Below are 21,863 nucleotides of genomic sequence, written 5' to 3' on the forward strand. Positions count from 1 at the left end.
GGCAGACACTGTGCTGGCCCTGCAAACCAGCTCAGCTCCCTCTGAGCTGCTCCAGCCTTCCCAGCCCAAACCTCTCCCAGCCCTGCTCCCACTGGGAAAGCCAGGACAGACTGAATGAACCTTGCAAAACTCAAAAGTCCATTTTAGCAGGTGACCTGCTGACACAGGTGATGCTGTCACAGCTGCTGCCAGAGGCCAGAGCTCAGGGACATCACTGCAGCTACTCCAGATGGGCTTTGCACAGCCAAAAATGAGATTGTTTGGGCTCTTCTGGGAATGCTCTGCCTGACCTGGTGATTCAGGGCTTTAAAGATGTGTGTGTGTGTGTAGGAGGGGTAGTTGGAGTATCTGTGGGAAGGCTCCCAAATCTCTGCATGCCCTGTCACCCACAGCTGCACAGCTGGAATGGCACCAAGAGACAGGGACAGATGGAGGACAAGGTGCAGCCTCCACAGGAGCAGCCTCCCATCCCTCCCATTCTGAGGCAGGATTTTCTGTGGTTTGTTTTCCACCCTGGAAAGCAGCAGATTTGCATTTCTGCTCCCCAATTACAGGTGGTATCCCCCCACCCAGCCACCCCTGCTGCTTCCAAGTCCATCTGCTGCCCACTTGTGCTTTTTTAAGCAAGCCAGGTGCTATTTTTACTGCAGTGAAGTTTTCCATACTAAAAGCTCCTTTTTTTTCCCCTTTATATAAAACAAGCTTCAATAATTCCTTGGGGTCCACTTCCAAGCTGGTATTTTATGATTCTATAACAAGAGGAGGTTTCCATTTCTAATGAATTGCCTGTGATGCATACCCCAGTTTTACCAGGAAGAAGGGATCCTGTATTCCTCCCTGAGCTCCCAGTGAGATGCCATGAAAAGCCCTTCAGGTCAACAACATTGTCAAGGCTATTCCTCTATCTGTATTACTTATTAGATGTGTTCAGGCAAAAATTATGGCTTTTACCCCCAAAAAAGCCATTTTAGCTCCCTGATCTGGTACTGAGGTGAATCAACACAAGCCCAGGAGTGCTCCCTCCCCTTGGACCCAGCTCCCAGCACTCAGGCAGGAGGCTCTCCCTTCCCTCAGGGACATGCAGGAGTGGGGAGTGTGAGCCACCCTGGGCAGGGGGGTTGCACAAGATGATCTTTGAGGTTCCTTCCAGCCCAAACCATTCTGTGCTTCTGTGATTCCATCAGCTGATGAGCCATTTATATATCCAATCACAGCTTTATCAAAACTCTTTTAAAACTCCTCAACTATGGCCCTAGATAACCCACAGTCCAAACCCAGAGCACCCACAGTCAGAACTAACACCTCCAGTCTGTGTTTGATACACACTGATTTAAAAAAAAAAAAAAAAAGGATTAAAAATAGGGACTGAAGATAATGAAGAGACTTCTCCTGCAAAAGCTCAGTGCATATTTACACAGCATCCTGCCTTAATGCCCAGCTGCTTCATTTGTGTCACTCTAAGCCCTGGGCAGAAGCAGGGGAGTATTAGCTGGGGTTTAATTGTGTGCTGCTGGGTTCTGCACAGCTCCCCACGAGCTGCTGATGGGAGAGAGCCCTGTGGCAGCTGGGGTGGATGTGGCAGGCAGTGACAGGGGACAGGACAGCAGCAGGGGACACTCCCCAGCCCGGGACAGACAGAGCTGCCTTACATACAGAGTGAAATATCAGTCTGCATGCAGCTACGCAGCCCTGTGGCACCTGGGATGAACTCTGCAGTGCACTGCCCAGACATCCTGTTTGCAGGAGGCAGGGGTGGGTTCTCCCCCAAAACTCATCCAGCTGCTGAGCCAGCACTCCTGAACGTGTCACTGTCATATTTTCTGAAAGATCCCTTCACTAGGATTTCTTCACCTGGGAAGCTGAGAAGCCTCAGAGAAAAAGGAAAACAATAATTATCTGATTGCTTCTCCTGTGTTTTGCTGCTTTGGAATGTGGTTTGGACATTGTTTACCAGCTGGTCATTGTTTCATTGGTTTCATGTGAATTGTTTTTACTTAATGACCAATCAGGGCCAAGCTGTGTCAGGACTCTGGAAGGAGTCACAAGTTTTCATTATTATCTTTTAGCTTCTGTCTGTATGCTTCCTCTATTCTTTAGTACAGTTTAGTGTAGTATTCTTTAATATAATAGAGCATAAAAAAAAAAAAAAAAATTATCCTTCTAAGAACATGGAGTCAGATTCCTTCCTTCCTCCTCCATCTGGGGAATCCCAAAAATCCCACAGTGTCCCAGTGCAACTGGGGGCTCTTCATCCACTGCAGGCTGCTCCATATGAGCCCCCTCTGTTCCCTGTGCTGGAGGTGAAACAGGCACTGCCCAGGTTACTCCATCCCCATCCCTCCTTCCCAGCACTGCCAGCCCAGCCTGCCCTCAGATCACCACTGCTGGAGTCCAGCCCTGAGCGTGGCACAGCCTGTGGCAGTGGGTCCCCAACTGCACCCATCTAAACTTTTGATAAAAGGCACTTGGTTGCAGTCAATAGCATCTCATAATATCAAAAACACCGCAGGAAACATCAAGAGCTGAATTGATTATGGCACAGTAATTCTTCAGGCAGTGAAAGCAGGGCAATTCCCAAGATGGGATTATTTTTTTGCAAGGCTTCACCTAATTTTCTTGATGTTATTTTCCCCCCGCTCACTCCCCAGCCCTCCTTCCAAACCTCTCCAGCTTTGCACTGCTCTTTGATTTAGTCCCTGAAAACAATATTTTGCTTAACACAGTTAAGTTTCGTGCCCAGGAAAACATCACCACCACCCAGACTGCCGGGACTGAAACATGTGCAGCAGGAAAAAGTCAAGGAAGGTTTTGCTTTTGGCTCTGCAGTCAGCAACCCACTTTGGGGAGACTAGAAAAAGCCCTGACAAGAACTCAAAACATCTAAATCAGGAAAGGAGACCAAATACACAGACCAAAAGGGGAATGATACAAAATCTGTGCAGAGTGGAGGCAAAGGGCAGTGGATTTTCAGCCTGATCCAGCTTTGACAAAGCATGAAAAGGTTTTGTGAGCCAGTGGGCAAAGCCACACAGGACACACCATTCCTGCCCTGTGCAACACTGGAATTGCCTGTAAGCCATGAATTGAACTTCTCGTTGCTTCTAAACTCATTTTGAGCTGATTTTGCTCCTTTGCCTGGAAGTGAGAGGGTCAGGGAGGGTCTGCAGAGCCTCTCTCCTGCACCTGGAAAATATGGAATGAGAAGGAGCAGCACTGCAAAGTTACTCTGAGCTGCCTGCAAAGTGCTGCACTAAAGCCACAAAGGGCATTTTTTCCTAATAAATCACCCCAAGAGGCAGGGTGACATCCTGGAGTGGAGAAAATCCCTGGAGGGCAGCAGCCAGAGCAGCAGGGCACTGCAGTGAGGAGTGGAAACATCACCCTGGCTCTGCTGCCCAGGAGCAGGAGCTGAAACTCATTAACTTCACTTGTCTTCAGGGAGCACAGCCGTGCTGGGTCACTGGCTGTGCCCAGCCCTGGGGTGAAAATCAAACGGGAGCTTTGCCCCTTGGCCTGAGCTGCCGTCCCTCATCCCTCCACAGTGAGACCATACTCCTCTGCAGCAGCACCTGCAAACACTTTTTTCCTTTAGCAATTAATAAATCCCCATAAAAATCAACCTGGAGGTCTCTCTTCCATGGTGCAGCATATCCTGGCTTTACCAGGAAAAAGGGAGTCTGGGACTCTCCCTGAGCTCCCAGCCCTTTCCAAGAGCCCTTTCCAAGCCTGCCAGGGACAGCACCTTCCTGCAGCGCCCTAAAAGAAGGACAAAGCTGCCCTGCTTGTGTCCATCTCCATTCCTGTCGTCTCCACAGAGGTGGTTTTTCCTCCCTGGCTGTGGAGCCTGTCACAGGTTGCTGGCACACTCCCAGGAACATTTTGGCTCCACTGAATTTTATTAGTTTTGTCCTTTGAAGTGATCCAGCAATCGTTACAGGAAATAAGAACAGGAAAGGGAGTAGATCCCGTCCACATCAGGCAAATTTTAGGCAACTGAAATCTCATCAGAACTGGTTTTTGGATAGTGTCAGTTCTTTCTACTGAGTTGTGTTAAGAAATAGCTGAAGAAAAGGCATTTCCCAGGGTCACTGCCCCACCCAGGCATCATCCCAGCATCCTGTCTGGGCCAGGGTAGGAGCTGCCTGGTCCTTCCTCCTGCAAACCTTCTAGTCTCTTTCTCAGGCAGGAAATGCAAACAAAAGCAAAGGTAATAAAACTCAAATAGGGGTAAAAAATTGTAAAAAATTCAGGAAAAATAGTACAGAGAGGCTGTATAAAGAGAGAGGCCAAGGGGCTGTGCTTTGAACAGGCAGCTACAAAGCACACTCCAGCCGCTGGTTAACAGAAAGCAAAGGCAGCGACATAAAAACAAATAACAACATCAAACAGGGAGGGAAAAACACCTTTCAACACAGGAAGCCAAGGTCTGAGTTTGCTACCTTGCATCACCCTTTTTGCTAAGCATTCACAGCGTGTTAGAGCCCAGCCTCCCCCTCCAAACCCTCAGTACCAGGGCTTGTCTCAGCCCTGGCAGGATCCTGCTCCCCAAAAATCCCACACAGACGGATGGATGGACACAGCTACAACAGCAGATCCATATGGAGAATGTGGAGAAGCTACAGAGCCCAGTGCCAAACCCTACTCTGTGGCAGGGGATCCCAGAGACATCAAAGGGAATCATTCTGGGTGTGAGACAGCATTTGCAGATTTGGCAAGTGTGGGGTATTTTTAATTGTCTCAATAAACATATAAACAAAATCTGTTCACTTGCTGGGGTTTTTTTTCCCTCCTGGGCTCTGCAGCACCATGGACGAGAGGAACTGCAATCACTCAGCTGCCAACTTGTAGCTGGTGCTCCCTGTGAAGGATTTGCCCACGAGCCAGGCTCAAATTTACATCCCCTGTCCCTAAGAGGTTTGATCATTCTCTGTGCAGTTTTACGGCACAGCATTAAGACCTCAAAAATGCAGTGAGTTCACACAGCAGAGCACAGAGAGTGAAGCTCAGCATTATTGCAGCAGGAGTTACTAAAAGCCTGGTCTGAGGGAAGGCTGAAATGTTCCCTGGATTCTGGGGATGAAGGATGCCAAGGGCTGATGGACCAGGAAGAGACAGCTCGAGGGCAGTAAAATTCCTGCACTGTCCCAGAGATGCTGGGCTGATCCACATTTCAATTCTGACCTACCCTAGATCTTTCCTGGGTGATTTCAGCTCCATTTTTTTGGGGAGGGGAGATTCCCCTCTATCCCCATCACACCACTCCCCTAATTCTCTTCTTTTGCTGCTCACACCCCTCAGTGGCTGCTGCAAGATTACATCTCCATTTAGTCACCCCGTGGCCAAGTGAGACGTACCTGACTCTTCTAACCTGCTCTCATAAATCACAGTGGGAGGCAGGGAGGAGGAAAAATCCTGGTAAGCAGCCAGGACGAAGCTCAGCTGACAGCTGCAGGGCAGGGGCTGATGGCTGCCTCTCTGTAAAGCATCTGTCCCTGCTCTCCAGAGGGTGAGGCCAAAGGATGCCTCTATGCTGGTGTTAAACACCAAAAAATGCTTCTCCACCACTTTCTGAAAGACAACAGTGTCTTGGGGTGGTGGGAAGAGCAGGCCAGAGCCCAGGGATGTTATCTGTGGGGATGAGGGTGTCTCTGTGATGTGCACAGTAATGAATTGCCCTCTCTGCAGAAATGAGTACGTTGTGCCTGCTGATGCAATGATCAATTTGCTCCATCATGCAAAGCTGTCCATTCATCATGGCCACTGACTGCCACTCACACCTTTTTATTGGCCCCAACGGAGCAGGAGGCTCTGCAGGAAAGCCATGGACCCCTGCTCAGGAACAGCCTGGAAAAGGGGCTTCTCCTCTTCCCCAGCCTCCTGGGCTAGGGTCCCCATGGCACTGAGCACCCCGAAATCACAGCCTGTTCTGCTCCAGGGGGGCAGCAGAAAGAAAAGAAGGGGAAAAAAATTACTTCCCATGTCATCCCCTGCACAAATGGCAAGAAGAGCTGGCAGGGTACCCTCTGCCTGCATCCCACATCCCATCCCACATGGACCTCCTGACCTTGAGGGATGCTCACCTGCAGCTGCACCCATTCATCTGTGCTCCTGCAGGAGCAAGGAGGTTAAGGCACAGACAGATGAGTTTTGCTGCTGCAAACAGCAGGAACAGCAAAGCTGTTTCCACACTCTGCAGATACCCTTTGCCTTTCTCATCCACTTCATTTTTCATCCTCCTCCACTCCCAGGGAGCCTCACACCACAGTGATCACCACTGACTTGCAAAATCACAAGTGCCCAAATCACTGCAAAACCCCTTCAAAATATCAGTCAAAATGCCTGTAAGGCTGGGGCAGCAGCGAGGCTGCAAGAGTATAGCATGGCTGAGCTGGCGAAGGGAGAAAAAACCTTATTCCCATCCTTGACAGAAGATGGGACTCATGAGGGCACAGAGAGGGGGAGCAGAGTGTTCTTCCTCTGAGAGAATTGAAAATAAAAATAACAAACAAATAAGGGAAAAGTAGAAATAAAAAATCCAGTTGATTGTACTTTGGCAAAGAATTCAGAGAGCAAAGGGGCACACTTGGGAGCAAAACGAAGATAAATCGACAGCGAGTTCAAGAGAATTCATTCTGCTGCTGAACACTTGTCTCTCCATCAGGACATCTCAAAGGCTTGTCAAGCAAAGGCAAGGCTTTTATTTGTTTCTATGGTTGCCATAACGATAGAGCTGTATGTCATGTCAGGCAGCAGCTGAGGCTCGTGCCTCTGATTTAGAGCTGCTCAACAGAAATTATCAACTTTTCTGCAGAGCGGGTGGCACACTGAACCGTGACACTGGGTGTCTGCTTGTGCCCTGCTCTTGGTCCCCCACAGCTCTGTGTGCCCCAAGGGATGCTTTCATTATCCCCTGCAGAGATGTTTTTATTATCCCCTACAGGGATACTTTTATTATCCCTTGCAGGAATGCTTTCATTATCCCTGCAGGGATGCTCGGTGCTGGGGCAGCAGGACCTGTGGGCTGTGGGTCCTTCCCATACACAGCCACAATGACAGCAATTCCTGACCCACAGGACAAGCTGTACCTTCCAATGGCCCAAACAGAAATGGCAAGGTGTGCAGGGAAGGCCAGCAGAAGGACTGAACACCTAACAGTAGTTTGTTTAACAAAATTTTATAGACTATTGTGTTTAACACCAGGATATGGGAGAAATACAGGTAAGAGAAAGAGATGGGAAGGGAAACAAAGAGAGGTCATGAAAACAAGCAAGACAAGGTGGGACTGGGATGTATTTCTTGTCCTGGCAGGAGATGTGCTGCCGGGACTGCCCAGCCTGGGAGCCCTGCAGGGAGAGCCCTGCAGCACTGCTGGCCAAGCTCATCTGAGCAAAGATGTCATCGTGAGCGTGGCTGTCACAGTCCCAGGCTGTGACTGATGCCATCCTTGTGCAGAGGATCAGACTCTGGGGTTGAGGAAGGGATGCTCAATATGGTCACTGATAAATTATATATGCAAGTTTCATTAACTCTAAGCACTCTCATTCCTAATTTATGACGCACAGCCCTAAAACCTCCAGCACCAAGTTTTGCACACTGCTGTGTCCTGTCCCCCAAAGCCCCTGGAGCATCCTGAGGGGGATGTCTGCACAAAGCCTGTTGGCTCCTGTTTGCTGGAAGTTTCTCTAATGACTTGGCTGCAGCAGGGGACGGTTTGGGCCCTTCATTCCCATCCACCAAAGCACAGCTTGTTTCACTGCCCAGCCGTGAAACACACAGAGAACAGCATTGGAGTCAGCATTTCCCCAGAGAGCTGCTGAAAGGCCAAGCCCCACCTGTCCCTCTGCATCTCAAACATCTTCATAAAAACACAAGACCACATTTGAACCTTTAACCCGCTGAGTTGTAAAGACTTCATCACTTGTTTTCTCCAAAGCAGGCTTTCTGCCATTTCCCTCCATTAAACTCTTCAAGACAAGTGACCCCAGAGCCAAAGGTGTCAGACTAATGAAAGGTCTGCAGGAATGCAGCACGCTCGTTATTACAGACACAGGAGGAACACAGCCCTGAGCCACCATCACAGTGACACAGGACAGCAAACGGGGCACAGCTGTGCTGCAGCTGGAGGAACACAGCCCAGGGTCTGCCCCTGGCATGGAGATGGGGCTGTATTAAAGCCCAAGCACTGCAGGTTCAGGAAGTTTCTTCATTTGAAAAGGGTTGTTAGGCATTGGAAGGAGCTGCCCAGGGAGGTGGTGGGATTCCCATCCCTGGAAGTATTCAAAAAGTAACTGAGTTTGGCACTCTGTGCACTGGTCTGGGTGACAAGGTGGGGATTGGTCACAGGCTGGATTCAATCCTTGAGGTCTTTTCCAACCCAAATGATTCAGTGATCCACCTGCAGGAGCTCCCAGCATGGAGGGACAGCAGTGCTGCCACAGTGCCAAAGCCAGGAAACCCCTCCAGGCAGAGGGAAGGATGGCCGTGCTTAAACACCTACACCTTGGATCACCTGACATGCTGGATCACCACCTGAACATCTGAACCACCAAAACTTCTCCCCTGAGAAGCTCCTTGAGTCAGTCCAGAGATAAAGCAAAGAGGCTGCAAGATAAGCAGCTCTGAAGGCACCTTTCTCATTGCATGAAAGCGCCCAAGAACCTCAGAAGAGGGTTCCACCCACCCTGGGGTGCTGAGGATCCAGAGTTTGCAGCTGCTCGTTGGAGAAGTGTTTCAGTTCTAATGTAGAAATAATAGATTGCTTTTCACTTCTCACTGTATCTGTGAAACCTTCCATAATTCAACATCAAATATTTATTATTGCGTTTATTAAAGTTTTAATAATTCAGCAACTCCCGTGTGTAAGATACAAGTGCCATGAACTCACACCTCCCGTATTCTACCTGAGCCACTCCAATATTTATACCTGGAGTTCTCAGTTCAGGTTCCATTTATGAGGGGAGCAGACAACAGCTTTGTGCCAAAAGCTCCCCTCCTCCTGCCTGGCACTCATCCATCCCAACAGAGACTTTTCCACAAGGAGCAGTGCCCAGAGACAATTATTGCACTGGAGCAGAAAACAAGCTTCTGAGCCTCTACCTTCACTGAGGCACTTTTAATGAAGATGTGAGGAGGAAAGAAATAAATAATGTTCTCTTGGCACTTTGGCTTGGAAAATGTTAGCATAAACCCCTTCCTTTCTCCAATGAAAAGCAGAAGTTGTTGCAGACAAGAAAAGCAATGGCCCCACAAGAGCCAAACTGTGATGGATATGTACCACTGTCTCTTTTCACAGGAAAGGGAACAAGCACTAATTAGCAACAAAAACACACACACTTGGAAGTGAGGACACCTTGGATGCCAGTGCTGGCTCTGCCACAGCTTTTGTAGGCACTTACTTCAACTACAGCCCTGCCGAGATGATGGGAGAGAAGAATGGAAATCCATTCCTCATCACTTTGGGGAAAGACAAGACAGGAGGGGCTGGGGGACACGAGGATCCTGCTGGTGCCCAGGGAGATGATTCATAATACAAGCAAGGATTTTCAAGTCAGGAAATTATGTCTGGAGTCCACAGGAGAAAGCAGCAAGAAGGAAGGGAGGGAGGGAAGGAGGGAGGGAGGGAACACGGTGTCTCCCTGGCACCCAGCAGTCACATGCTCAATCTTAATTTACTGGGAGAGAGGGGAATACACACTAAGTGCCTTCAGAATTAAACCCTTATAATTTACAGTTAAACCCTTGTAAACCAGACCAAAGAGGATAACCACCACCAAGGTGATCAGCAAAATGTCTAGGCATTCACTGAACTCCAAAAAGGAAAAATAACCCCTCTAATGTTGTAATTATTGGATGAGCAACATGGCCTTTCACCCTTCATGAGCATCCCAGCAGATACCAGTGCCAGGTGGATGTGATATAAGTATGAGTTTCAGAAAGATGACAGCCCCTCCATCCCAGTAAATGCATCCATTTAAGCACTGCAATCTAACATTACATTTAAGCCACTCTCAAATTGCCTTGCCACAGGTTCCTACCAATTCACCTGCCTGTACAGGCAGATTTCAGAGTTACACATTTAGGCCTGGCCTAGACCCATCAGCCCAAAGAGCCTGGAGAGCAATCACATCATATTTCTTATTGGAAGGAAATTAATCAAACCTATCATCACAGAAATTACTGCATCCTCAATAACAATTTAAAGAGCAGTGTAGGCACTCAAGCATGAAGAAAACGAGAAATCTGCTTCCTACCTGACATCTGCTGGATCTTCAGTCACCAGAACATCTGTCTTGCAGCTGGCAAGGGGATTGATGGAGAGCTCCACAGGGGGCACCACAAAGCTCTTACTGACTGGCAGCCACAGCCCTTGACCCAAACTGTAGGTGGACCTGGAGAAAGGACAAACATGTCACACAGGAGCAGAGTGTCCACAGGGAATGGTGGAAGGCAGAGCAGTGGTGGCACCATGAGATGAGTCAGTGATTTGGTCTCGTCCTGAAAGCCACCAGGGAGAGGAATAACTTGAGATGTGACAGGAGAACGTTGGGACGGGAAAAATCTTCTTTTTGTTCCAGGAGGAGTTTCTGTACATGCTGTCCTCACATTTGCTGAATAGGCAAGAGGGGAACCCTTCTTTGCCTGCCAAATATGGACAAATCTTTCAGGTCTGTCACAGACAAATGACACTTGTCCCGCCACCAGCACAAGAACGAGATGGGATTGACCAAATGTTGCACCCACTGGGATGTCCTCGTGGCTGTCCCTTCCAAATGCCCCAGCTGAACCCTCCTCTGACTCACCTGAGTATCTTCTCTGGCGCCTGCTCTCCCGTGACCAAGTCATATCCCCGCTCCAGCGTCGTGTAGGGCCAGGGCCTGGCAGGAGAGAGGGCAAAAGCAGCTGAGCACATCACTGGGCTGGGCACAGTGATCACCCAGGGCGAGGAGAACTGGGCTCCTCACCACCAGGGGAGCCAGGGCAGCCCCCCAGCCCGGTGTCCCCACTCACCCCTCGCTGTGTCCCCAGTCGCTGCGCACGCACAGGTGCCGATGGACGGGGTCCGGCGCGTACCCTTCGTGGCAGCTGCACTCTCCTAGGACAGAGCGGGCAAGCATGAGATGGCTCTGGCCCAGGGGCATGGCAGTGACTGCAGAGGCAGACCCTCCTCCCCTGCTGCCCGTCTCTGGTCCCACTTTGGACTCCAGAAGCCCCCAGGAGGTGTGGAGAAGGAGATGTGGAGAGCTGTAAGAAACCCATGGCTTGTCGCCACATTTCTCTACCCAGAGAAAAGCAAGGCACGATCCTTCCCAAGAATATTTCTGGGTTTCACACTCTCTGAACCTCAGAGTAAGGAAACAATTCTTATCTCATTTGCTGTGCCTGTTTGTGCCAAAGTAGAATGGAAGATGGAGATTGTTTACCCACAGTGATGGTGTTTTGTTTCCTTGGTCTGTCAGGGCCAGGTGTGTGTTGGGACTGTCGGGTGACAGTCATGAGATGCTCTGCAGGTGTGTGCAGAGCTGAGTGCTTGGCAGATTCAGTTTAGATATAATGCAATATAGTGTAATATAGTATAGAATAATATAGTAAATAAAGGCATTAATTAGCCTTCTGATAAGATGGAGTCAGATGCATCATTCCCTCCCCTCACTGGGGGCAAAAATATCCACTGTCGTAGTTATTCTCAGAGAGGGGATTACATGGTGCAGCACCCACAGTAGCTGGGGATGGGGGTTCATGATGCAGAAGGTCTGTCCTTAGCCAGAGTTCCTGTGCAGTCCTGCAGCCAGGGGTTCACTCCTCAGCAGGGATCTTGACCTTCCAGGGTCCACCCTGTGCAATGCCCAAGGTGGGCACCACAAACCCATCCCACATCGCCTTCCCAACTCTGCTCTGCCATCTGGCACCAGAACAAGAGAGCAGAGTCTCCTGCAGCCACAACTCCCACTGAAACGTGCAGAATTCCCCAATTTCACCCTCCCCAGACAGTTCCCATGCTGTGTCCCCATCCCACAGTGCAGGGGCTCTCAGCCCTGCTCCCCTCTGCTCTCTGACAGCAGGAGAAGACATTTCCCACACCAGAAACCCGACCACACTTGGCCCAAATTGATTCAGTGTTTGGTAGAAATACATAACCCGGAGCAAGAAACAGCAAAATCAAAAGATTAATTGGATTTGCACGTGGAGTTTCTGCTACAAGCTGCTGCCAGTGTTCCCCCCCACCCTCCCCTCCCCTCCCCTCCTCTCCCCATCGTGCCTGACAGTGCAGCAAAGCTGAGCTGTAAACACTGCTGAGGTGAGGATCTGGGGAGGATGCTGGGGAGGTGGGGACCCCCCTCACAGGGGCAAAGCAGAGTGGCAGCTACCTGCGTGCTCCTCCTTAAGCAAGTCCTTAAAATGCCTCACAAGGATTACAGTAAAGAGCTTTATTGTCAGGAGGGAGTGAGATGGGGATTCAACCACTGAGATTTTTGAGGAAGAGACGCCTGGGAAGGGAGAGGCAGCAGAAAAAGGAAAGAGTGGGGGGAAAAAAGAGACGGCTAATGATGTGCTAAAATGCAACAGCACCTTCATGAAATATTCACTGCCTCAAACGCGTCTAATATTAAAGATTAAATGTCCTGGGATTTGTCCTAGCGACTTGGAAGCACTGATTTATGATCTGTCAAAAGCTGCTAACCTCATGATTCATAACAGGAGCGGCAGGAACATTGCTGCTCCAAAGGGAAAGAGTTGGGAGAGAGATGGCAGTGCTTGGCCCCGCTCAGCTCTGCCCTGCCTGGGGGCTGGGGCGGTCTCAGTGCAGGAAAACACAGGTCCTAATGGCTCCATCAGTGATTTTAAAAAAAGAAAAGTTATTTTTTCCTTGGGTGCTTAGTACGCAAGTTTCCCCAGCCGTGCTGTGGATCATTAATTCCTGGCGCTTATTACATAACAAATATGTGCTCTGCAAATGAGAGACATCTCAAAGTGCTTGCGAAGCAGAGCTGGGAGTCTTGGGGCACCGGCTCACTCTTGGCTCCTGCCACAGAAATTAGAGCAAGAAGAGAAAAAACACCGGCAGAGATCAGCATCCCATGGCCCAAACTCTTCCCCCCGTATCTGTGGCTGGGGGTGCTGGGTGGGGAACCCCCTTGCCATGGTGCAGGAGGGTTTATTTTGCCTGCTGGCTTGTTTACTGCTCCATCAGTTTGGCATCAGAAGGAGGAACTCTATCAACCAGGGGAAATATTGATTTTATCGACTCCAATCCTGGAGGTTCAGCAGCTACAGCCGGTGCTCAAGACTTTATTGGGAGGTTTATTGGGAGGTTTATTTCAGTAAGTGAGAGGGCAAGTGGTGCCACCAGCTGGGGAGGAGAGCCCGGGCAGGAGAGAGTGGGGATCAGCTTTCCACAGGTTTCCCAGGGAGATCTACACCCCTTTGGCAGGGTTTTGGAAATTGGATAGGACAGCTCCCAGCACGGGATCAGCTGAGTGCTGCAGTCTGCTGGAACACAGAGGACTCCATCACCTCGGGTCAGATGCTTTAGGATCTATTCCTCTATCAAGAACCACGAACTGACAATAAGTGGGGCTTCCAAAATATTTCAGCAGGACCTGCTGTGCTTTTGCAGGTCCTCAGGAGCTTTTGACCTCTCCCCAACAGCATTCCTCTGGCCCCCCAAACTACTCTGCTATTTTCAGCCTGTCCCCATCCTTCCCAGAGACAATGCTGAGCCAGGGAGGATGCTGATTCCCCATGGAATGAGAAACACCTGATAAAGTGCCTGGAGTGGGGGGAACAGGGCTCCCATATCTCTAAGCCCTCTTCAGTGTATGCTTTTCAATATGCTGCTAAAATAAATCAAACCATCAAAAGGCCAAACTAAAGAGTCTTTGTTCAAAGCAACTGCATCCAAGATGGACATAGTTATCCACTCAGCCCTGCTGCAGCTGAGTTAGGATTCAAGCTGAGCCTGCAGCCAAAGTCAACCAAAGTAACCAAGTTTGACAAGTAAGTGCACCTGGAGCTGGATGCAATTTCCACAGGTCCTGCACACGCCTCTGTGCAGCATTCAGCTGCTGCAGGAGCTCAAATGAATCAGGATCTACCAACCCCCAGGACAAGAATCCTGCTCCCACTGCCACCACCCTGCCCCTGGCATGCATGGTCCTTCCTCTGCCTTTGGATTCAGAAGGCACAAGCCAGGCTGGCTAATCCATGGCAATCACTCAGCTGTTACAGCCAAAGGAAGGATCACTGCTCACTCAGTATAAATGAGGGCAGGTCCCAGTGCCCAGCTCTGGAGGTCCAATATTGGATTTTCAGTGTGTTATTAAACAGGTGGAGGGTTTAGCTCTCTTTTTAATAGAAAAGCTGGAAATTGCTGAAGTATTCCTTCACTGCACTCTCCACGCTGTGCTGCTGCTTCTGCTGGCATGGGGAATGGGGTCTCACCCTGCACCCATCCCCTCCCTGCCCATCCCCACAGAGCCTGGGAGCAGAGAGCAGGGCTGCAGGATGAGCCAGGGTAAGCCTGTTAGCCTCATGATGGAGAGAGTGATCCGTGGTGATAATGCTGCAAGAATCCCCCTAATCCACCACCCAGTGCACAGCAGGAATGGAGGCTCCCAGAGTCCCTGAGCTCCCAGGGAAGCTGCTCTGTGCTGGCACTGGCACTTTCATTGAAGGAGCTGGAGGAGTTCTGGCAGTGGTGGAGCAAAGCTGTTGCTTGTCAGCCTTCTCTTGGCACTGCTGTGTCTGTGATTCTCTCCTGGCAGCACCTCCAGTGCTTACCAGGAACTGACCCTTGTCCTGGAGGAGTGCCCTGCAGTGCCAGGGCTGTGCCCCAGCTGCACAGGGGACAAGTCCAGAGCCCAGCTGGGGTGGCAGCCTGATCCCAGAGGCTCTGGGGCTACAAACACACACCTTCCCAGCTGTGTGAGCATTGCACAAACACACTCACACCTGTTTCAGGGCTGCCTCTGCCACCCAAAGGGATACAGAGCTCAGGCACAGCTTTTGTGTCCACTCCTCTCTGGACACACACACTCCCAGCAGAGCATCCTCAGTGCCACTGAGCCTCAGAGCTGCAGCACCACATTCCCAGTCTCCCAGTAAAACTCCCTGGAAAGCTCCTCTTCTACCCCTGGCACCTGCTGGCCAGGGATGGCACTTTCCAGAGAAATGAGCCTCTGCTTCATCCTCATCCATGAGAATCCATGAGAATCCATTCATTCTCATCCATGAGAAATGCAGCTTTGCCAGAAGAAGTTTAGAACTCTAGGAACCAAAGAGAGTGGCTCCTGCCCTGCTGGCCTGGCACAGAACATGGAAGGAAAACCTGGAGTGAATTTGACAGTTATCCCTCCTCTACCCCTGCTGCAAGTCACCCTCCTCACCCTCATCCATCACAGCACCTAAGTGCAAGCTTAACCTCCAAGGACTGTGCCTGAGTTTAAGCTCTGCACAGATTTAATTCTCATTATCATCTGCTCAGCTCCTACACCACACCTCCAAGGAACACATGAGCCGATGCCAGGAAGCAGAGAGGTGCTGAGGGTGGCTTGTGTGCCACAGCTGTCACCTTCTGGGCTGGGCACTGCCCCAGAGCTGGCCATGGAGGGGTGAGAAGCCCCTGCAGCACTGGTGTGATGGCCCAGTCAGGCCCAGGTCAGGAGCAGCACCGTACAGCAAAACCCATCCCTCTTCCCTCCTCCCTGTGCTCTTTAGACAAGCACAGAAAATGCCATTACAAGAACATTAGCAGCTGCAGGATTAAACACTCTAATGGCAGAAAATGAGAGTGCAAAGACAGCAGAGATAACCTTAACTCGGCCCCTGGCAGGCACGAGTTTTGATTGCTGTTTATGTATAACACTTCAGCCTGGAGCTAAATTAGCTTGGGAGTTAACTGCCTCCTGCCCTGCTTGGTGCACGAGGCAAGCTGTGCCACCACAGGAAAAGGAATGGGATATTACATGGGTTTTGACCAAGTTATTAAACTCCATACCTTAGAGAGACAGAACCTCGTCCTATAAAAGTCTGAGTCAATAAAGGCACCAGGATCCTCCAACAGTGAAAACAGCAGAAGAGCACAAGAACAAACAAACATGACTTGATGTGCACAGAGCCTGCATGGTATTAAATTCAACTATAGGACGGGGTGGCTGTTTCCATAAACACAAATACACCCTCGCCAAGGTTGGTCATCTCCTGATTTACATGCTCAGCTCTGCAACCTCCAAATCCCCTTAACAGGTTGTGCTTAAAAAAATAGCTGTGTGTAAAATGACTTTCATCTGCCTCCTGCCACAACACACCCCTGTCCTACCCAGACAACAGCACCATCTGTGGCTCTGGTGACAAACTGGCCTATTTGGATGATGATGGAAACCCCTTTTTTTTTTTATCTCCTCCTGCCAATTTCCAGAAAAGAACCTTTGCTACTACATTTCATCTGGTTCTTTCAAGCTCTTGCTTTGGGGAGGGAGGGGCTACCAATTGTGGATGCAATGAGAGAATTTTGATGAAGAAAAGCCTGATTTATAGATGGGGGGAAAAAAATTCAACACATTTGCACCTGCTAATCAAGGTAGCTATCCATCTCATTTATGCCACTGCTCCAGCAAGCCTGACAGCACAAAATCAGAGGCTGTTTCTTCCAGCATTTGGCCCTGAGGGACTGATTCTCCAGCAGGTCTCTTCAGCAATGCCCACAGAATGTGCAAGTGAATTGGTTTTGTGCATACAAAGCAGGTAATTGTGCTCACAAATCAGGATTTGCATATGCTGCTGGAAAGGGATGCTCTCGTGGAGGCTGGTGAGGGAGGCCAGCGAGGCAGCAGGCACTCCTGGATTTTACCCAGGGGTATCCCAGTGCGTGGCACGAGCAGCAGCACCGGCAGTGCTCCCACATCTCTTCAAAATACAGAGAGTGAGGAGAGCTGACAGCCAGTCCCACAAGACAACAAACCCTCCCTGTTCTGGTCTCAAACACCACCTGCCAGGAGGATGGGGGATTTTGGCTGAACATCCCCAGCCAAGGAGCACATCCTGCCCCAGAGACGTCCCTGTCCCATCTGATGTGGCAGCTGGACGTGGTCACTGTGTCACATCTCAGCATGTCCATTTGTCTCTGCATCTGCAGTCAGACCAACCAGCTTGGCTGTTCCAAGGCAGGAGGGATGAGGGAGATGACATTTTGCTCATGTGCAGATGTCAGTGCTCCCTCTGAAAAGCTCTGATGAGCTGGGGCTTCACAACACAGGTTTCAAATTTGTCAGGGGGGGCAGCAATCATTTAATTACAGAGTGAGTCACACGACAGAGACGCAAGGGAAGGCAAATTAAGGTCAGGCAACAAAGTGGATTTTGGCATTTCCGAGTGTTTCAGAGCCTCTGTTTTCACTGGGAATTATTCTTCACACTGAAGGAGTACTGAGTGCCCAGGGTCACCAGTCAATACATTTTGCAGACAAATCCCACCCCAAACTCCAACCCAAAGAGCTTGAGTGTCACCAGAGAGAGCACCTGTGACCTGGGGCTCTCTGTGCAAAGGTGCTCCAGGAGCCCATGGCACTGCCACCAAGGATAGGTCCTGCCCACAGAGGTCTGTCCACACCCAAGGGAGCTTGGGACAAGGCTGGATCCACACTGCCATGGCTGAAGGCACATTAGTCATAAATGTGCTGGAGGACTTAAGTGCTGCTCTTTACAGGGGCAACTTTGAAGGCTTTCAGCCTCCAGAGAGAACAAACTTCAGTCCATCCTTCTCATGGATGCTCTGTCCAGCCTGAGAAGGCAGAGGACAGGGGAATCCCTGTCACCCATCGCTTGGGATGCTCACAGAGAGGATAAAATCCCTGACCTGAAAAGGTTGAAATCCAGACAGGATTTATGTGCTGCCATAAAACCACAGGCCTTCCTCTCTCGTGGTGATAAAAATAAATCACCCTTAAAAATAGAACGACATTAATAAAAATAAATCTGAAAGTACATGCAGTGTATCATGGGGTTACAGTCTGCCTCAGCCTGGTGGGGAAACTTCTCACCAGTTAAAGGCTGGTCAATGGTGATGGACAGACATGGTGCACAGGGTTATGTCCTGGGGTACAGGGTTGAGCAAGCACTTCCAAAGGCCTAATTTCAGTTCTTGTGAAGTTTGGGCCTCTTCAGGGAGTTTTAGATTTGGGCTATGAAGGTCAGCAGCACCATCAGCCAGTCCTGCCCGATCCATGCAGATCCAACTGGCAGAAACAGGAGAAAAAAATTCTGGTTTATCCATGTGCACACTGCCAGGTTGGAGAGAGGGGGAAGAAGCCCATGGACAGATATCAGGAGAGGGACCTGAAGGCTGAGATGCAGGCTGCTCTGCCCTCACCGTGGGCAGGCAGGGACCATGGGCACCAGGGCTGGGAACGCAGAGCAGCTGCCGAGGTTCAGCTCCGGCACAACTCCCGGGATAATGAGCATCTCTCCCTTCCCTGCAAACGAGATCTGACACATCCTGCTCAAGCGTGGGGCATCCAGCAGGAGTGACAAGCTGCTCTGGAGCCGGGCTCACAGCAGGAGCAGCAGCTGGGCTGGCATGGCAGAGCAGCAGCTCCTCACCACCGAGGCCACAGCAGGATCAGCCAGCCCTGCTCACTGCCAAGGATGGGGCTGGCCAGGGGAGCCACGGGGCTCTTCCAACAGGGCACTCGTGGTCTGGCTCCATACGCTCTCCCCGTGTTGTTTCTCTCCTCCTCTGGACCAGGGGACAGCTGAATGCATCTCCCCTCTCCCACTGAGGTGGCTGCGTTTTGCCAATGCCTGAAACAAAAATCCTCTTGCTCTGTGACATCTGGATGAGAAGAGCCTCCTCCTGCACCACCTCCATCTGTCAGCGTGGCTGTTGGCACCTCCCTGCCCTCCTTGGGGCTTTAGGTGGTGCCCAGGGCTGTCCACACAGGGAATTCATGCAGCATCACCCTCCTGCTGCAGCCATGCCTGCCCTGCCAGTGCCTCCATGCAGACAAGCCTTGAGGAAGAGGAATACTAAGAAGAGAAGATGGTCTTACAAACTAATTTTCCTGGTCAAGACAAAGTTCAGTATTTGCATCTCAGCTGAGCAGGGAGGGATGAGAACAGGGTCACCCCCACCACCCCATGAGGTGTTCATGACTCTGAAGGATTTCTTGTTTTAATCCATGCATTAATGACAGTCAGGGGTTTTTGGAGGCTTAGGAAAAGCCTTCTCCACAGTGAGCCATCCTTTAAACCCTCTGGCAGAACCAACATCCTTACCTGCAGCCATGAATCTTATACACACATCAAGTGAAGAGGCTCATGGCTGAGGGGGTAGCAGCTCACATGGAGAGCTGGCACTAAGGTGGGATGACACCCCTACCCAAGGAGATGGGGTTTGGGTGGTCTTCAAACAACACTCAGCAAACCAGGACCACCAGGGACAATTGTCTCCACACCACCAAGAAGGCATCCAACCCAAGGCTGATGAGCCACTGGTGACCCAAAACCCCAGCACAGTCCCCAGGCCCCCCTCTCGTGCAAGGTCCTGTCACCCAGTGTGGTTTGCTGTGCTCTGTGTTCTTGGCTCACTGCAGGCTGCAGCACTCCCATGTGTCATCCAATACAGACAGAAGGCAAGGTGACACTTGTCCTTTGCCCAGCCCCACACCTGGGTCCCAGCAGGGCTGGCTGCTGCTCCACAGGCAGGCCCTGCACACCAGCAGAACACACTCAGCAGAGCCCTCATCCAGAGATGAGGAAGGGTGGCAGAGTTCACAACTCCACCAGGAAGGGCTGGAGGACAGATCCAACCTAGGTAACCACCAGGCAGGAGCAGGCACTAATGGGAATTGTGGTGCTCTGCAGTGAAAATGGCCAGAGAAGAAAAGGGATGGAGATGGGGTAAATTCATGAGTTGCTTTTCCAGACTGGACAGTAGAACAACCCAGCTTAGAAGCAGAAAAACTCCATGTGCCTGCAGCTGTCACACCAGAGGTCTGGTAGATCCACCATTTCAAATCCCCATCTTGTGCCCATCTTCTTCACATTTTGCTGATAGGGGTCACCACTTTGTGACCCTGCTAGCACCTCTCAGTTCCCCATGCCCACCACTGGGCTAGAGCAGAGGTGAGCCATCAAAACACCCAGTGACAGACCTTCTCCCTCACACCTCTGAGCTTTCCAAGGTTTTCATTCCCCTCCAGCCTCCCTTACCTGTGTCTTGGTCACACAGCTGCTCACAGGCATCAGTGGTCCTCTGTCCACACAGGTCCCTCACCCAGGGGGACGTGGCATTGATCTGATAGTACAGGGACAGCTTGGCTGGGTTAAGCCAGTCAGAGATGTCCAAGTAGCTCCCCTCACTCACAACGAAGCTGCTGCCTGTGGGGAACGGGGGAAAAATGTGTTAGGTGAGCGTGGAAATCTGAAAGAAAAACCCCACATGTGCATCATGGCCCAGCATCAGAGCACTGCACTCTTCAGGAGCTGCTGTGATGACAAGATCTGTAAAATAATAATAAGTTCACTGACAGCTGCTCCCAAAGAGCTTCATTTGACCATTCCTCTCCAGAGCAAAGTGCTCCAGCAAATGGACCAGCAGCTTCCCTGCCCAGACACTTCCCTACCCTTGCACTACTGGGATCTGATTCCCAGGTCTCTGCAGAAATGAGGACCAGTGTAATTATTCTGATCTGTAATCAGAGCATCACTGCCCCAGCTCAGGGAGGAGCTGTCCTGGAGCTCAGGGCACAGATGGGCAGCAGCAGCAGCAGGGCCTGTTCACCTTTTGTTGAAGGTGAGTGGATTGGCCCAACACACAACTTCTAGTGTGAGTTATCCCATACCAGACACTCCCCCACCCTCTCCCTCCTCCGAGTTAGAAGTGAATTCCTGCCAAAAATATTTTCTTACAAAATCTTATGCTTCTTTATTTTGCGAAATGTATTTTTCCCCACTGGCATCTGGGAATATGCATCATCTAATTAGCCAAATAGATTTTCAGTTCAGCCCAATCATTTCCTTATCTAACATCTGAGGCCCAGCATTGCTTGGGGGATTTTGCAGGCACAGAGGTCCTCATTAACTCTGATCTTCAATTACATTGATTATAAGACTGCCTCCATAACAGTGCTGCACAGATCAGAGAGGAGCCAAAAAACCTCTGCCATTAAGTGGTGTTTTGCAAAACTTACCATGGTAAAAGCCTCTAAAAAGAGAGGAGAAGAAACCTGTAAGGAGGAGTGGGCAAGGGGAACTGCCAGGTAGTGCAGGAGCCCACAGCCACCTTTCCACTAAGTCTGAGGACTTGCAATGTGGGTGAAATGTCTGAAGATTGAAATCCTTCTCCGAGATTACCCAGGGATAGCAAGTCTACAGATCCAGGGCCTGTTATCATGAAACTGTAAGGCTTATGGCCCTTAGTAAAGGACTAGGACACCATTCTTTGAAGCACCACCTTACTCTGATGAAAGCCAAAAGATTAAAAAAGCAGGACAACAAGCCTGCAGCAGCAGCCACCCCACATGAACCTGCCTGAACACAAACTCTGGATCTCCTTTTGAAGAGGATCCCTGATGCTTAGCAAGAGGGAGCCCTCCTCACCCTCATCCTCACCACATTAGCCATGCAAAGGATAAAACAAGCAGAGCCTCGAGTCAAGCATCCCAGTGAGTGACCTCATTTTCGGGCATCCCAAGATCTCAGCACCATCCAAATCCAAGCCCTAATTTCCCATAAACGTAGGTCTTTGACACTCAGGGTGTTTATATACCATAAACATATTCACAGACACATGTCTACACTCAAAGCCAACGGAGGCTGCCAAGCTACTGACTGCTCAAGCAAATGAGAACTAGACATCAGAATCCAGCA

General features: G+C 50.3%; 1 protein-coding gene across 1 annotated transcript in view; it reads right to left on the bottom strand.

Annotated features, from left to right (window-relative positions):
- ASTN2 (astrotactin 2) overlaps positions 1-21,863 on the bottom strand; it is a gene marked incomplete at both ends in the record, with an annotated part of 326,465 nt that overhangs the window by 174,043 nt on the left and 130,559 nt on the right. Inside the window, 4 exons of the mRNA XM_084219630.1 lie at positions 10,251-10,388; positions 10,800-10,874; positions 11,008-11,092; positions 20,205-20,372. Of these exons, the coding sequence (XP_084075756.1) occupies positions 10,251-10,388; positions 10,800-10,874; positions 11,008-11,092; positions 20,205-20,372 (466 nt within the window). The remainder of the gene's footprint in view (positions 1-10,250; positions 10,389-10,799; positions 10,875-11,007; positions 11,093-20,204; positions 20,373-21,863) is intronic.

Source organism: Fringilla coelebs (genome assembly GCF_963513975.1).
Source record: "Fringilla coelebs genome assembly, chromosome: 21".
Taxonomy (NCBI): Eukaryota; Metazoa; Chordata; class Aves; order Passeriformes; family Fringillidae; genus Fringilla; species Fringilla coelebs.